At 51.4% G+C, this 16769-nt stretch overlaps 2 protein-coding genes across 3 annotated transcripts in view; one reads left to right on the top strand and one right to left on the bottom strand.

The window, feature by feature from the left end:
- Nucleotides 1-16769, bottom strand: part of LOC310660883 (uncharacterized protein) — an 85638-nt gene that overhangs the window by 2383 nt on the left and 66486 nt on the right. The window contains exon 5 of the mRNA XM_083406357.1: nt 240-366. Within this exon, the coding sequence (XP_083262483.1) occupies nt 240-366 (127 nt within the window). The remainder of the gene's footprint in view (nt 1-239; nt 367-16769) is intronic.
- LOC310661071 (uncharacterized protein) overlaps nt 1-16769 on the top strand; it is a 57223-nt gene that overhangs the window by 23782 nt on the left and 16672 nt on the right. For both annotated transcript variants that reach the window (XM_083406834.1, XM_083406833.1), the window contains exon 2: nt 11280-11362. In XM_083406834.1, coding sequence (XP_083262960.1) covers nt 11280-11362 — 83 coding nt within the window. The remainder of the gene's footprint in view (nt 1-11279; nt 11363-16769) is intronic.

Here is a 16769-nt window from a genome sequence, read left to right as displayed (position 1 = left end):
GAATTTCAAAACCTAAGCAGTTCAGACCAGCCAGATCATGATTTTTAAAAGCAAAACTGGAGGAAGAATATTCAGACAAAACAGTAGCTAACTCTCCAGTCACAGTTCACTGTGAGGCTGTCAGAACCCCAGGTGCTGTGGGTGTTGTTGTTTAGCTCCATTAAAATACTTGAGGTTCATCTCATAGAGATCCACACTGAATTTCAAAAGAGAGATTGTAATCCAAACGGCAGCCTTACTGAGAGAGTCCATGATCTCATGATTCTCCTCCATGACTTCCTTATGCAGAGCTCTCTGGTCAGGATCCAGCAACGCCCATTCCTCATCTGTGAAATGAACAGCTACATCTTCAAAGTACACCGGACCCTAAAATAAAAAGGGAAAGGTCCTCTTCTTAGACAACATAGAGATTATCTACTAAACATTGCTCTGGTGTTTTCTGCCTGGCTGCCCCATCTCATAGCCTCTTTGGGCGCAATGCTCCTTCTCCCTACCTGATCTGGTTCCAGAGCTGATGTTTCTCCTTTGCCATGCAAAGATGGAAGAAGAGGTCTTGGCAGCATCGTTCTGTCACCTGTGAGAGACAAAGGTACGTGGCAGGCCATTAGCACATGCTTTTCTTCAAGGTGAAGCAGTGCACCTCTAACTACAGATGGGCCTTAGAAAAAGTCTCACCTACTAAGTGCCTTTTAACATTTGTATTTAAAAATACATGTCCCTCATTTGAGATCTGGGACCCAGGTGTCCTCCCCAAAAGATGAAAATAACCCACGACGTATTAGTTTCCAAATCCACAGAATGTGACCAAATGGAGAAAAAAATTCCTTCCTCCTTACCCAGTGGCCTCTCTCTCGTGACCAACGGAGTCCTCTCTGCCTCACAGGAATCCAGGCCCATTTCTGCAAAAATAATCGTTTCCTGAAAGAACAACAGGGATTGAAAACAGAGAATGGAGAGAAAGATAAGAAAAAGAACGGGAGAGACAAAAGCTTTAGGGATATCAGATATCATTCCGTGGAGGCTTTCCAAAAAATATTGGGGGATTAAGAGAGAATTTTGGGATACTCTCCCTCCTGTTAAGTGACCCCTGGGAATATCCAGAGGAAAGTCTCTCTCACCTGCTGCTCTGCTTGCTTCCTCTCCTCTGCCTGACTCAGGAGGAATCCTTCGGCCAGGGCCACCGCCTGGGAACTGGTCTCCGCTCCGCATTCCCTCACCCAGCTCTCCATCTCTGGCGGAAGGACAGCCAGGAACTGCTCCAAGATCACCAGGTCCAGCATCTCAGCTTTCGTATGCTTTTCTGGGTTCAGCCACCGACAGGCAACGTGGTGGAGTTGGCTGCAAAGCTCTCGAGGTCCTTTTGCCTCCTGGGAGCTAATTTGCCTTAATTTTTTTCTCTGCATATCTGAGCTGAGGGTGTCTTCCTCACCCAGGATCTTCTGCATGGAGCTTTCCCAGAATCCCCCTCTGCTCCCAGTTTTGATGGCATGGCCTCTTCCTGCTTCAGGGCCAGCTGAGTCTTGCTCATCCATCTGAGCTCTCAGGAAGCTTCCAAGAGGTCAGAAGGAAGCCCTTGTTCTTCTGCCCAGTTCCGTCTGTCCTAAATTGGGGCGTTTGCAAATCCTACAAAGCAAATATTATTCTGTTATGAAACAGATCCACGGTCAAGAGAATAAAAAGGTTTCCTGAGAAAGTGTGGGTGAATCTTGCTAGGAACCAGGGCTGGACTGAAACATAGTCCAGACTCTGAACTTTCTTTTTCCAAAACGGAAAAGGAGAAGCCAACATCTAGGCCAGACATCCCCTCCAGATGTTTTGGGATTACAAAACCCATCATCCCTAGCTAGCAGGACCAGTGGTCAGGGATGGTGGGAATTGTAGTGCCAAAACATCTGGAGGGCCGAATTTGCGGGTGTCTGATCTAGGCCTTCTAGAAAGGAAATTACCATGCAAAATTTGCAGGAAACATAGGGAATTTGCAGAGGCATTTGCAACTTCTACAAAGCAAATACATTGTTTTGTTATGAAATTGATACACAGCCAGGAAAAGAAAAAAGTTTCCAGAATCTTATTAGGAACCAGGGCTGGACTGCAACACAGCCCAGACTCTGACCTTTCTTTTTCAAAAAAGGAAAAGGAGAAGCCAGCATCTAAACCATTTAAAAATGGTTGCAATCTGCTATGGAACAGTGGTAATAGTAGTGAAAATACCAAGAAACAATAATAAAAATAATAATAACATAAAGCCTCAAGCATGGGGAAAAAGCCTCATGTTACACACAGACCTTCCAGAAACGGCTGTGTGTGTGTGTGTGTGTGTGTGTGTTTGGAATCTGCAGTTTTGAGCATTTGCCTCAATCTCAGGTGCTGACCTCTAATAATGAACCATATGTTGCAGATATTCCTGTAAACGAATTGTGAAATACAAATGACAAGAGAAGACTCGGTCAGTTTATCTGTATCCTTTCTTCTTCCTAGCTTTCTCCTTTTGCTTTTTCCCATGAGGTATTTTCCCTCAGAGCCAGAGCAGAGTGTGGGGCTGCAGTGCCCCCGAGGTTCCAGCAGAGGGCGGGAGCCCCCCTCTCTCTTTCTGATTGGCCGCCAGCCCTTTTGGAGGGAAAACCCAAGAAGCCCTTTCTGAGGGAGAGAGTTGGGCAGGGCCTGATCTGAGAGGGGAGAGGGGTATTATTATTATTATTATTATTTGTCAGGGGTTCAGGAGCAGAGGCACAGGAAAGGGAGGAAATAGAGAGCGAGGGGGAGGAGTCCGAAGGAAATGTTAGCGATGACAGCGGTCCGAGGTCTCTGAGTCTTTCCAGCGAATCGGAAGATTCACAGAAAGGGGCTCCCATGGTCAGGGCAAGGGGGGTGCCTAGGGGGACACCCCAGGGCGAAGGGGCCAGAGGGGACTCAGAGAGCAGCAGTTGGAAATCAGGACCAGCGTCCACACCAGAGTGCAGTAGGGGGGAGGAGTCCCAGGCATCGGGATCAGGCGGCGCACTGCCAGTGGGAGGACATGAGTCAGGATTGGCCACGCCTCCATCGGGGAGCGAGGAAACGGTCGAGAGGAAGGTTGAAGGCTGGGCGCGCGCGCGCGCCAAGTTCAAATGTACAGGAGGGCGGCACAGTTGGCAGCCCGGATAGGGAGCCAGGTCCCAAAGCCCGCCGTAAAGAGCGGGAGGAGTCAGGGGGGTCAACGTCAGCGTCAGAAGAATCCAGGAAGGAAGGGACCCCGGGGGGTAGCAGGACCCAGAGGAGAAAGGAGAGACGGAAGAGGTGGAGTAAGGCTAGAATCTTAAACTGGTGTACAGGGGGCGGAGATTCAGATGGAGCTTCGCCGATCTAACCCTATACGTAGAGCTGGGGCGCTACGGATTGAAAATGGAAACTGTACTTCAATAAAGACTTTTGCACATTACTACTGGCTAGCGTTGGTCCTCTGTGAGCTGGGACCTGGAGCCAGCTCTGACAGTAAGCTCCATCTCAAAAAATTTTGCACCAAAAACCTCGTAACGTGAGTGGACGCAGCGAGGGAAGAGGATTGGTGCTTCGCGAGCTCACAAAATCAGGCAAGATGACTACAGAACAGCAACTAGCAGCCCTGCAAAATGCAGTGACACAACTCAACGCGGAGGTACTTGCATCCAGGAAAAGGGAAGAGGAAGCGGCTGCCGCCTGCAGGGATCTCCAAGCCAGGTTGGAAGTGCTTGCTAAGCAGGGGCAACCGGGACCCAAATCAGAGGGGATTGGGCTGGGGAAAAGAGGAGGCAGCCTTGTATCTCATTTCGATGGGAATTTACAGCAGTACCCTAACTTCCGAGCAGACCTGCTGTTTGCGCTGGAACTGCTGGATAAAGACTTTAGAGATGAGCAAGAGAAGGTGGGGTTTATCTGGTCCCATTTGCATGGGGAGGCTAAAGCGTGGCTACGTAATCTGTGGAGAGATAAAGATCCGGCGCTCCGTAATGCGGATGCTTTCATTAAAGCGATGGATGCGTGTTTTCTATCAAATATAGACATTGATATCGCTAGAAAAGACATACATGGGCTCAAACAAGGCAGAGCCAGCGTGAGGCAGTACCATTCTCGCTTTTTTGGATTAGTCCATGCGCTGGGATGGGAGAAAGATTCTGCTCCAGTGAGAGACCTTTTTTGGGAAGGCTTGAATGCAAATGTGAAAGATGAGATTGCAAGGGGGGAGAGACCAAAGAGCACTCAGCAGGTGGTCCAGCGGGCGCTGGAGATTGGGGTGCGTCTGGAAGAACGTCCATGGAACAGAGAAGAAGGACGTTGGGGACGTACGCCAGCGAGAGCACCTCCCCTCTTTCCCAAGGATGCAGCGCGTGCGCAATCCACACCTCCGCAGGGAGGGGGAGAGGAACCGATGGAGATTGGAGGCGCCAGGGCTCAGTCAGCTACCAGAGCCCTAACACCGGGAGCAGTCAAAGCGAAGCCTCCTAGAGGGAACAGGAAGTGCTATATCTGCGACAGTGCTCAGCACATGGCGAAAGAGTGTCCCCAGAGGCTCCACGAGCACACTGCAGCCTCAGCAACAGTAACAGACGCAACTCAGCAGAGAGAACCACAGCAGGGAAATGACAGAGTCTGGCTGGAGGAAGAGGCACTGGGGTCCAGCCAGACAAGTCAGTGAAGCAATCCCCAGAAATTTTGCAACCCACAGACCCCCTCCCGCCCAAACCAGTGGTGCAGCTCACAGCATCGCTCCAACTACCCAATGGACTCACTATGGAAGTGCCGATTACCATTGACTCTGGTAGTAACGCAGACTTCATAGGACTGGATTTCATTCAACAGCACAACATAGCACTACTGCCAGCCACGCTGCCTCTGAAGGTTGTCACGGTGGATGGCAGGGAATTGCTGGGGGGGCAGGTGGTGCAGCAAACGCCTCCGATGGTGATGCAAATTGGGAATCACCGGGAAGTCATCAGCTTCAATGTCACCCAACTGTCGGACACGCCTGTAGTATTGGGCATGAGTTGGCTGCACAGGCACAGCCCAGCAGTGGCGTGGTACCAGCGTCAACTGACCTTCGGCTCCTCCTACTGTGCGGAACATTGCATTCTGCCTAGCCCGGAAGGTGAGGAGGATGACCCGCAGCTACAATTAGGCACGCTGCAAGCAGTGCCACTCAAGTACGCAGAGTTTTTGGAGGTTTTCTGCGAGAAGGAAGCGGACAAGCTGCCTCCCCACAGGTCCTATGACTGCAAGATTGACCTCCTACCAGGGGCGACGCTGCCAACCGGGAAACTGTATTCCATGTCTGAAGACGAGCTGCAGGACCTCAGGGAGTTCATAGACCTCAACTTGAAGCGCGGTTTCATCCAGGAGTCGAAGGCAGTGGGGGGCAGTCCTGTATTCTTTGTGAAGAAGAAGGACACGCCCCAAAAAAGGCTTGTGGTAGACTATAGAATTTTGAACTCGAAAACCAAGCCCACAGCCTTTCCCATGCCCAAGATAGACGACCTGCTCGCAACGGTGAGGAAAGGACGCGTTTTCACAAAGTTGGATCTGCGAGGGGCGTACAACCTGATTCGCATACGGGAGGGCGACGAGTGGAAGACTGCCATGTTCACGCCCCTGGGCACCTATGAATACAGAGTTATGCCCTTTGGATTACAAAATGGCTCCCACTGTTTTCAAGCCTTCATGCATCATGTATTGGCGGGTCTCCTCTACAAGAAATGCGTCTGCTTCCTGGACGACATCCTGATATTTTCAGAATCAGAGGAGACCCACGAGGGAGACGTCAAGGAAGTTCTGCAGAGACTGCAGGAGCATAGGCTGTACGCCAAGCTGGAGAAGTGCCAGTTCGACATGAAGGAGGTAGATTTCCTGGGCTACAAGTTGTCGGACGCGGGGCTCGCCATGGACAGCGCCAAGGTTCGCTCAGTGTTGGACTGGAAGAGCCCGCGCAATCGGAAGGAGGTCCAGCGGTTTGTCGGTTTCGCCAACTTTTACCGCAAGTTCATCAAGGGGTTCGCGATGCAGACGGCGGCCATTACCGACACGCTCAGCTCCAAGAAGAAGAAGTTCATCTGGACGGAGCAAGCGGAGCAGTCCTTTCAGAAACTCAAGCGTCTCTTCTCGTCCGAAGAGCAGCTACTGCATGTGAATCCCAGCAGACCGATGAGGGTTGAAACGGACGCCTCAGACAGAGCCGTGGGAGCAGTACTGTTGCAGCAAGACCCGCATGGGGACTGGAGACCGTGTGCCTTCTACTCCAGGAAGCTCAGCAAGTCAGAGCAGAACTACACCATCTGGGACAGGGAGTTGCTGGCCATTCATGCAGCATTCAAGGTGTGGCGGCACTTCCTCATCGGAGCCAAACACACGGTGCAGGTCCGCACGGACCATAAGAACCTGGAGTACTGGCGCACGGCAAGGTTCCTGAACCAGAGGCACATACGATGGGTGGAGTTCTTTGCGGATTTCGACTTCAGGATAGAGTACATCCCAGGCGACAACAACATCATGGCGGATGCACTGTCCAGAAAGCCGCAATACCTCGAAGAGGCGGCACCAGCAGCGGCCAAGCACATTTTCGCACCGAAAGCGTGGGCGTGCGCTTCAGCAACCGTGGACCTGGATGCTGTCCGTCGAGCGCTGCAGGAGGACCCCTTCGCACAAGCCAAGATGGAGGAGGTGCACAGAGGCACGGCGAAGGACGACGAGTTCCAGATGCGCGACGGATTGCTCATACGCAGAGGGGCCCTCTACGTACCGGGAGACGACCTCCGCGCGAAAGTACTGCAGCAGTTGCACGACGCACCCACCGCCGGGCACTTTGGCAAAGAGAAGACGGTAGAATTAGTGGCCAGAGATTTTTGGTGGCCCAAGATGCGGGGGGAAGTCGCGGATTACGTCTCGAGGTGCGACACCTGCCAAAGGGCCAAGTCAGTGCACAAACCGCCGGCGGGACTGCTCGAACCGCTAGAGACACCGCTCGAACCGTGGGAGAGGGTGGCCCTGGACTTTGTCACGGATTTACCCAGCTCGAGGGGCAAGACGGCAGTGCTAGTGGTGGTGGACATGTTCACCAAAATGGCCCACTTCATTCCGTGCGTGAAGGTGGCCACGGCGGAACAGATCGCCAAACTGTTCATAGACCACGTGTTCAGGGTTCACGGTCTGCCACGGTCTATCCTGTCTGACCGGGGGCGACAGTTCATCTCGAACTTCTGGCAGAAGCTGATGGGTTTCCTGAACGTCAAGATCAACCTAGCGTCGGCAAGACACCCGCAGGCCAACGGACAAGCGGAGCGAGTCAACGCCATCATGCAGCAGTACCTGAGATGCTACGCAAATTAGCAGCCGGCAACATGGGTGGACTACCTGCCGCTTGCTGAGTTCGCCTACAACAACACGAAGCACGTGTCCACGGGGGTGACACCGTTCTTCGCCAACAACGGGAGGCATCCCAGAACCTTCCCGGGATTAGAGAGACTGGGGGAGGGGGAGCCACAGGCAGCGGAAGCCTTAACGTCAGAGTTGCAGGAGGTTCACGAACAGCTTCGGAGGCAGTTAGAACTAGCAAAGCACGCATACAAACTGCAGGCTGACAAGCACAGAAGGGTTGGGGAAGACATACAGGTGGGAGACTGGGTTTGGTTAGCAGCCCAGGCAGTGCCGACCAGATCGTTAGCGAAGAAGAAGCTCGGACATAAGCAGCTAGGACCTTACCAAGTCGAGGCACAGATCAATCCAGTGGCCTTCCGGTTGACACTTCCGGAGGGATCCAGAATGCACCTAGTGTTCCATATATCAGTGCTCACGCCCTACAAAGCACCTCACAGATTTCAGGAGCCGGGCACGGCACCAGACCCGCTCAGGGAGACGCCCACAAGGAGGGGGTCACCAAGAGGGGAACCCATCAACCAGGTCACAGAGATTTTAGACTCGAGATGGGGGGAAGAGGGAGTAGAATATTTTCTCGCCAGAGAAGGTACCCCGGCCAGAGCCAACCGTTGGGTGCCGGACTATGCCTTGGACGAGCCTCTTCTCAAGGAAGAGTTTCATGCCATTTTCCAACACAGGCCCATGCCAGCCGCGTATTTCGACGACTGGCTTTTCACACCCACATTTTCAGCCAGCACGTTCCAGGGGTTCACCTCGGACGAAGAACCGGCACTAGAAACACGTTCCCCGGAGGGATCGCCCTCGGGGTCTGCCTCAGACCGTTCTTATTGGTGGGACGATCGACCAGAGGAGCAGTGGCGCAGGAAGTGGCTGGGGGGTCCTTGGCAGGCAACGTCCCCAGAGGAGACCGGGGGAGAGACGGACATGGACGTGTTGGGGGAGGACCTTGGGTTCGAGCACGGCGGCAAAGAGATGGAAGCAGAGGAAATCGAGGTCGGCGAGAGCACGGAGGACGAGCCGCACTTATCCGGCTGGATGCACGCCACGGGGGACGAACTGTATCCGGCATTCACCCCCACAACGACGGAGCACCCAGCACCCACACCTGAAGGAGGGAAGGGGGGAAGGGGGGGCTTCGAGGGGGGGATGGATGTCAGGGGTTCAGGAGCAGAGGCACAGGAAAGGGAGGAAATAGAGAGCGAGGGGGAGGAGTCCGAAGGAAATGTTAGCGATGACAGCGGTCCGAGGTCTCTGAGTCTTTCCAGCGAATCGGAAGATTCACAGAAAGGGGCTCCCATGGTCAGGGCAAGGGGGGTGCCTAGGGGGACACCCCAGGGTGAAGGGGCCAGAGGGGACTCAGAGAGCAGCAGTTGGAAATCAGGACCAGCGTCCACACCAGAGTGCAGTAGGGGGGAGGAGTCCCAGGCATCGGGATCAGGCGGCGCACTGCCAGTGGGAGGACATGAGTCAGGATTGGCCACGCCTCCATCGGGGAGCGAGGAAACGGTCGAGAGGAAGGTTGAAGGCTGGGCGCGCGCGCCAAGTTCAAATGTACAGGAGGGCGGCACAGTTGGCAGCCCGGATAGGGAGCCAGGTCCCAAAGCCCGCCGTAAAGAGCGGGAGGAGTCAGGGGGGTCAACGTCAGCGTCAGAAGAATCCAGGAAGGAAGGGACCCCGGGGGGTAGCAGGACCCAGAGGAGAAAGGAGAGACGGAAGAGGTGGAGTAAGGCTAGAATCTTAAACTGGTGTACAGGGGGCGGAGATTCAGATGGAGCTTCGCCGATCTAACCCTAGACGTAGAGCTGGGGCGCTGCGGATTGAAAATGGAAACTGTACTTCAATAAAGACTTTTGCACATTACTACTGGCTAGCGTTGGTCCTCTGTGAGCTGGGACCTGGAGCCAGCTCTGACATTATTATTATTATTATTATTATTATTATTATTATTATTATTATTCGGGGTATTATTATTATTATTTGGAGAGGCTCTTTTCTGAGGGAGAACTGGCTCTGATCTGGGGAGAATTTCTCTAGCTAGAAGAAGGAGTCTCACAGCTTAGACAGGAAGGCGACCCAGTGGAGGGTCTGGGGAGAATATGGAGGCAGGAATTAATCTGGAGGGCTGAGTCTGAGGAGGCAGGAGAGGGAGAAGCTGTGGGAAGACGGACTAAACCAGGGTCTCCTTCCAGTCAGGAGGGGAGAGATCTCCTAGGAAAAGAAGACCCCCTGTGGTGATGTTAGGAAATGGCCTGTGAGGGACAGTGGAGCCAGAGTGGAGTGTGGGGCTGCAGTGCCCCCGAGGTTCCACCAGAGGGCAGAAGCCACTCTCTGTCTCTGATTGGCTGCCAGCCCTTTTGGAGGGAAAATCCGAGGAGGGAAAGAGTTGGACAGGGCCTGATCTGAGAGGGGAGGTGGGGAATTTCTTCTTCTTCTTCTTCTTCTTCTTCTTCTTCTTCTTCTTCTTCTTCTTCTTCAAAGAGGTTTTCTCTGAGGGAAAACTGGCTTTGATCTAAGAGGGGAGGTGGGGATTTTATTGATTATTATTATTATTATAAGTTCTGTCTGAGGAAGAACTGGCTCTGATCCAAGAGGAGAAGGAGCCTCGCAGCAGCTTAGAGAGGAAGACGACCCAGTGGAGGGTCTGAGGAGAGTATGGAGGCAGGATTTAATCTGGAGGGCTGAATCTGAGGAGGCAGGAGAGGGAGGAGCTGTGAGAAGACGGACTAAACCAGGGTCTCCTTCCAGTCAGTTGGGGAGAGATCTCCTAGGAAAAGGAGATCCCCAAATGAATAGCAAGGGCTGAGGGGATCCCCTGGGTCTGTGGGAAATCCCTCAGGAGTGGGATGGCTAAGAGAGAGGCAGACGAATGAAAAATGCCCCTCGCTCAGGAACCAAAGTATTAGGCTGAGAAGGAAGCTGTGCTGCATTAAAAGTCATAAATAAGTAAAGAAATGAGAAAGAAGAAACAGAAACCGAGTTAAGCCTTTTACCTCCTATGGTAGAAACCTGAACATTTAACTGAAGTGCAGCAAGTGAGCTTTTAGCAACTGAAGTTTAAGAAAAGCTGGGCATAGACTTCAGTGACATCTTTATATTTAGTTTAAGTAAGAAGTTAAGGAGAACGCCCCTCCTGACCCAAATTTGTTTCACAAACTTTTTTTGTAAATAAAACTGTTCTTGTTTGTTCAGCTCTTTCCTAAGACTCTAAATCACTAATTTTCCGCTCGCACAAGATCCTCACAAGGTAAAAGGTAAAGGTACCCCTGCCCGTACGGGCCAGTCTTGACAGACTCTAGGGTTGCGCGCCCATCTCACTTAAGAGGCCGGGGGCCAGCGCTTCCGGGGCCAGCGCTTCCGGGTCACGTGGCCAGCGTGACATTGCTGCTCTGGCGAGCCAGAGCCGCACACGGAAATGCCGTTTACCTTCCCTCTAGTAAGCGGTCCCTATTTATCTACTTGCACCCGGGAGTGCTTTCGAACTGCTAGGTTGGCAGGCGCTGGGACCGAACGACGGGAGCGCACCCCGCCGCGGGGATTCGAACCGCCGACCTTTCGATCGGCAAGCCCTAGGTGCTGAGGCTTTTACCCACAGCGCCACCCGCGTCCCTGGGCCTCACAAGGTAGTCTGTGGGAAATTGCAGAAATCCATGTAATTTGCATACCATGAGGTGGGTCCTCTATATTTAATGGGGGGCAGTTAGTGGGGTGAATCCACTCCTTTATTAGCTGATGGTCATTGGTGGGATCCAAGAGCCCAAAAGCAGGGTGTATCAATTTTCACATAACTAAAATAAGAAATGGCTGCCAGTGTCCAAATGTGAGGCTTTTTCTGTGGCCCATCTCTCGTTCGCCATGCACAGCTCCACCTCTGACTTCTCATTCACCTTTCTGTCTCACAGATGGCGGAGGGATTCTGGCAAGACCGCCTCATCCATCTTTTCTTGGTGGCGGAGGAGAAGTCGCGGCTGTGGAACCAGATGAGGTGGGGGGGGGAGAGAGGCCGGGGGGTGTAACGAGGTGGGTCTGCTATATTTAATGGGGGCCAGTTAGCGGGGTGAATCCGCTACACATGGGGGGGGGGGGAGATAAGCCTAAACAGGGGTCAACAACCTTTTTCAGCAGGGGGTCGGTCCACCGTCCCTCAGACCTTGTGGGGGCTGGACTATATTTGGGGGGGGGGGATGAACGAATTCCTATGCCTCACAAATAACCCAGAGATGCATTTTCAATAAAAGGACACATTCCGGATTTACCCCGCCTCCTCCAAGCAGGAAAGGAGCACCCACTCCTGCAGGGAGGCCCTGAGCCCTCCCTGGCCCAGCCAGCCCCCCCTCCCTGCTCTTCCTCCTCCTCCAAGAGGGGCTAAGACTGATCCCAGCACTTAGTCCGCATCCTCCAGCCTGACTGACTGAAACTCAACAGGACCAGACTGGGCTCTGGACACCCAGGAGACTCCTCTGCTACTGCGGCAAACTCAAGTCTGGGAGGATGAAAGCCATTGTTTCCCCACAAAGCGGTGAGCAGCCTTTGCTATAATAATAATAATAATAATAATAATAATAATAATAATAATAATAATCTATTTGTACCCCGCCTATCTGGCTGGGTTTCCCCAGCCACTCTGGGCGGCTTCCAAAAGAATATTAAAATACTGTGATACATCAAACATTAAAAGCTTCCCTAAACAGAGCTGCCTTCAGATGTCTTCTAAAAGTCTTTGACATCTGGTGGGAGGGCGTTCCACAGGGAGGGCGCCACTACCGAAAAGGCCCTCTGCCTGGTTCCCTGTAACCTCACTTCTCGCAGTGAGGGAACCGCCAGAAGGCCCTCGGAGCTGGACCTCAGTGTCCGTGTAGAACGATGGGGGTTGAGACGCTCCTTCAGGTATACTGGACCGAGGCTGTTTAGGGCTTTAAAGTTCAGCACCAACACTTTGAATTGTGCTCGGAAACGTAGGTCTTTCAAGACTGGTGTTATATGGTCTTGGCGGCCGCTCCCAGTCACCAGGCTAGCTGCCACATTCTGGATTAGTTGTAGTTTCCTGGTCACCTTCAAAGGTGGCCCCACGTAGAGCGCATTGCAGTAGTCCAAGCGGGAGATAACCAGAGCATGCACCACTCTGGCGAGACAGTCAGCGGGCAGGGAGGGTCTCATCCTGCAAACCAGATGGAGCTGGTAGACAGCTGCCCTGGACACAGAATTGACCTGCGCCTCCATGGACAGCTGCGAGTCCAAAATGACTCCCAGGCTGCACACCTGGTCCTTCAGGGGCACAGTTGCCCCATTCAGGACCAGGGAATCCCCCACATCAGCCCGCCCCCTGCCCCCCAAAACAGTACTTCTGTCTTGTCAGGATTCAACCCCAATCTGTTAGCAGCCAGTTTGCTGTAAAGGAAGAACAGGGTTGCAGACCTCTTGCAAAATCACCCGCCCCCTGGCTTTGCAGAGAGCAAGGAGGGGGCGCAGGACCCTGCACTCGCTGATCTTGGGGGGCACGCATGATCTGAACACGGCCCCCCTGCATCCTCGCCTGCAGCCCTGGGACCCCTTTCTCCCCACTGCACCCAAAGGGAAGAAACTCACCCGATTGCAGCAGGAGCCACCCAGGCAGCGAAGCTTGCAAAGGAGACACACAAAACACCCACCTCCCGCCCCCCCCCCTTTGCAGGAAGTGACTTGCGAGAGAGGGAGGGGCCTTTGTTCTGGAAGACCCGGTTCCCCACCCCCCCATTCTGTCCTCTCTGTAGGAATTCGGCTCAGTTCCTTTTAACCCTTGGCGAGCCGAGCGCCCCAAGCTCTCCCCCCACCCCGCGTCTTCTTCCTCCCGAGGAGGAGCGCAGGAGGAGCCCCGCGCATTGCTGCCCCCCCCCCCCGATGCTGTATTTTGGGGGATCTGAGCTGGTCTCTCTCTTGGCCAGAAAAAGCTGGCAGGGAAAGCCTGGCCCCCCCCCCCCGTTGGGCTGCATCTCCTTTTTGGCTGTAGCCAAAACCAGACAAGGAACCAGATCCCACGTGCAGCTGAGCCACGTTCACGGATCGCCCCTCCCCGCAAGGCTGCGGGCCTGGCGAGCTGAAGGATGGGGCGGTTGAAGGGGGGTTTATCTACTTGCACTTTGACGTGCTTTCGAACTGCTAGGTTGGCAGGAGCTGGGACTGAACAACCGGAACTCACCCCGTTGTGGGGATTCGAACAACTGATCTTCTGATCAGCAAGTCCTAGGCTCAGTGGTTTAACCCACAGTGCCACCCATGTCCCTCAGGTCCTAGATAGCGGTTCCCAAACATTTTAGGGCCGCTGTCCCCCCCCCAACACCCCAGTGCCTCCTACCAGATAAAAGCATTATTCAGAATAACCATTTGCACAACCCACGAAGAAAGATAAAAACAATAAAATTCTAAACAGCAACGGTTGCATTTATTCAAAATCCAATTAAATATACGTAGTTTAATTAACTCATGACAAAACCAATGAACCTGATCAAGTGGTATCAGCTTTTCAAAGTCTGGGAGTTTACACTGCCACCCCTTTGCCTCTTAGTGCCCCCCAGGAACAAAACCCTTCAGGGGGGGTTGCCCATTTTGGGGACAACTGTCCTAGAGGAGGCACAGGTTTTAAGTGCTGAGGTGAAGCATTCAAGGGGCGGAGCCTAAGGTTAGCGAATAGTGAGCCACATCCATTGGTAATTCCAGGCCACCCCTGAGACAACTTGTATGTTGTTGTTTTCTAAAAAAAGGGGGGGATTATATGTATATCCTAACCCATAAATACGATATTATTATCATAATACTAATGTAAACATCTTTAGCATACTACATTTTGTATTAAAAAGGTAAAGGTAAAGGGACCCCTGACCATTAGGTCCAGTCGTGACCGACTCTGGGGTTGCGGCGCTCATCTTGCTTTATTGGCCAAGGGAGCCGGCGTACAGCATCCGGGTCATGTGGCCAGCATGACTAACTAAGCCACTTCTGGCGAACCAGAGCAGCGCACAGAAACTTGTACCTTCCTGCTGGAGTGTTACCTATTTATCTACTTGCACTTTGACGTGCTTTTGAACTGCTAGGCTGGCAGGAGCAGGGACCGAGCAACGGGAGCTCACCCCGTCGCAGGGATTCGAACGGCCAACCTTCTGATCGGCAAGACCTAGGCTCTGTGGTTTAACCGACAGCTCCACCCGCGTCCCTTAATTGTTAGAAGGTAGGTGTAAAAAGTATTCCCTGGCTTTCTAGTTTCTATCACTTGGTCCAGAGTCAATACACCTGTTTCCATTAAATTTTCCCATAGTACCATCTTTTTAGCAATTTTTAATATAGGGTTTCCCCAAAGGGCAAGTTTGGCATGCGAGTATACATCAACTTTATTTATATTAGACAACATGTTCCATATCTTTCTAACTGACCTGAATCACCTGGGATTTCAAATATTTTGATCCTAGTACAGTGGTACCTCTGGATACGAACAGGATCCGTTCCAGAGCCCCGTTCGCATCCAGAAGCGAACGGAACCTGCGTCTGCGCATGTGCAGGTCGCGATTCGCCACTTCTGCGCATGCACGTGACGTCATTTTGACCGTCTGCACATGCGCGAATGGCAAAACCCAAAAGCGATCAACCTGAAGCACATTTAACCCGAGGTATGACTGTATTCTCTAGCCCACCAAAGGGGCTGTATGTGCATCTTCTAAGGTCACCCACGTCGGAAAATTAAGACCAACAATGAGTTTCCAGTATTTAATACATGACAGTAGATATGTATAAAGTAGATAAGTATAATGTAGATAAATATAAAGGCATTTCCTAAACAGGGAGTTTATCATTTGAAAACATGAGATATAGAAACTGCAAGTCCTCTCAAAATATAAATTAATCTGGGAATTATATTCATTTTGAGAGCATTCCACCTTCTCCAAAGTGTAAGGTTCAATGACTTCTGTATATCAATATATGAAGAAATATCTTTTATTATTTTATTTATTTTAAGTGTGACTTATTTTTTTTATCTCTTGGTATTAAGTTGCCTATGTAGTGTAGAGATTTGGAACAAATCTGGAATTGATATTCCTTGAAGGAATGTGCAATCAGATTTTGGCCTACTGGCATCAATTCCGATTGGACCAATTAACAGAATAATAGAATAGAATAACCTGATATTTTACCAAAAGCATCTATCATTTGAAATAAACAATAAAACTAGTTTATATTCAAGTGTATTGTGAACTACTCTGTGAATCTCAGTGTTGTCTCATGGTGAAAGCCAAGCGTTCTAAGCAGATATTAAAAAGCGATGGCGAGATAGGATATCCTTGTTTGGTTCCTCAGGCCTGAGGAAAGGTGGCATAGAGATTACCATTCTCTTTGACTCTTGACGTAGGTGCTTCATAATTACTTTAAGCCCTTTTAAGATATCCAAAGGAAATTCAAATTTAAGTAAAGCTACTTCCATGTACTGTTTACAGATTTTGTCAAAAGCCTTTTCAGCATCTAGCGATATAATTACAAACTGGACTTTATCTTTATTTAATCTACCAAATCCACCACTAATGTAATATTATCTGCGGTTTGTCTCGCTTTTATAAAGCCGGTCTGGTCAGCCTTGACTGGCTATTACCTGATGAATTTGCTAGAGTCATTCCCAAAGTGTCAAAAGCTCTTGGAAAAAATCCTCCATAAACTTAGTTGCTTGAGCCCGAGTAGGAGAATTGGTAACCCCATTACTATCCATGAGAGTTGAGATTCCAAAATAGTGAGGCTTTTACTTGAGTTGTTTTCACACAAGATGCATGTTCTCCCTCTGCTGCTGGCTTTCTAGCTGAGGCCTTGAAGCACACTCCTCCGATCCTCTCCATGGTGCTGATCCTGCCTTCCCTTCCTGACAGCTGGGGACCTGAGCACTAAGGAAGTTCTCCGGCTGGTGCGGTGCTCAGTTTCCCTTGGATAGAACACCCATGTACCACTCAAAGACTTTTCATTCTTCCACTCTCACTTCTCTTCAGCCGTGCAATGCAGCAGCAGCAGCAGCAAAAAAAGCTGATCCTATTCTAGGCTGCGACAGAAGCATAGTGTCTGGATTGAGGGAAGAAATAGTCACGCTGTATTCTAACTTGGTTAGACTCCACCAGAGTTCTGTGTCCGATTTTGGGCACCACAATTTAAGAAGGATATTGACAAGCTAGAACATGCGCAGAGGAGGGTGACCAAGATGATCAAGGGTCACATGGAAGATGGAGCAAGCTTGTTTTCTGCTGCTCCAGATGGTAGGATCCAAATGGCTACACATCAGGAAGAAAATTCTGATGGTGACCTCTCCTTCCTTGCAGGTTCATCCCCAGAGGTTGAACGACAATCTGTCAGGCATGCTTCAGTAGACACTCCAGCATTGCCATGGCCCT

Source organism: Podarcis tiliguerta (assembly GCF_965153285.1).
Source record: "Podarcis tiliguerta genome assembly, chromosome: 12".
NCBI classification, from domain to species: domain Eukaryota; kingdom Metazoa; phylum Chordata; class Lepidosauria; order Squamata; family Lacertidae; genus Podarcis; species Podarcis tiliguerta.
This window is presented reverse-complemented; position numbering and strand designations above follow the sequence as displayed.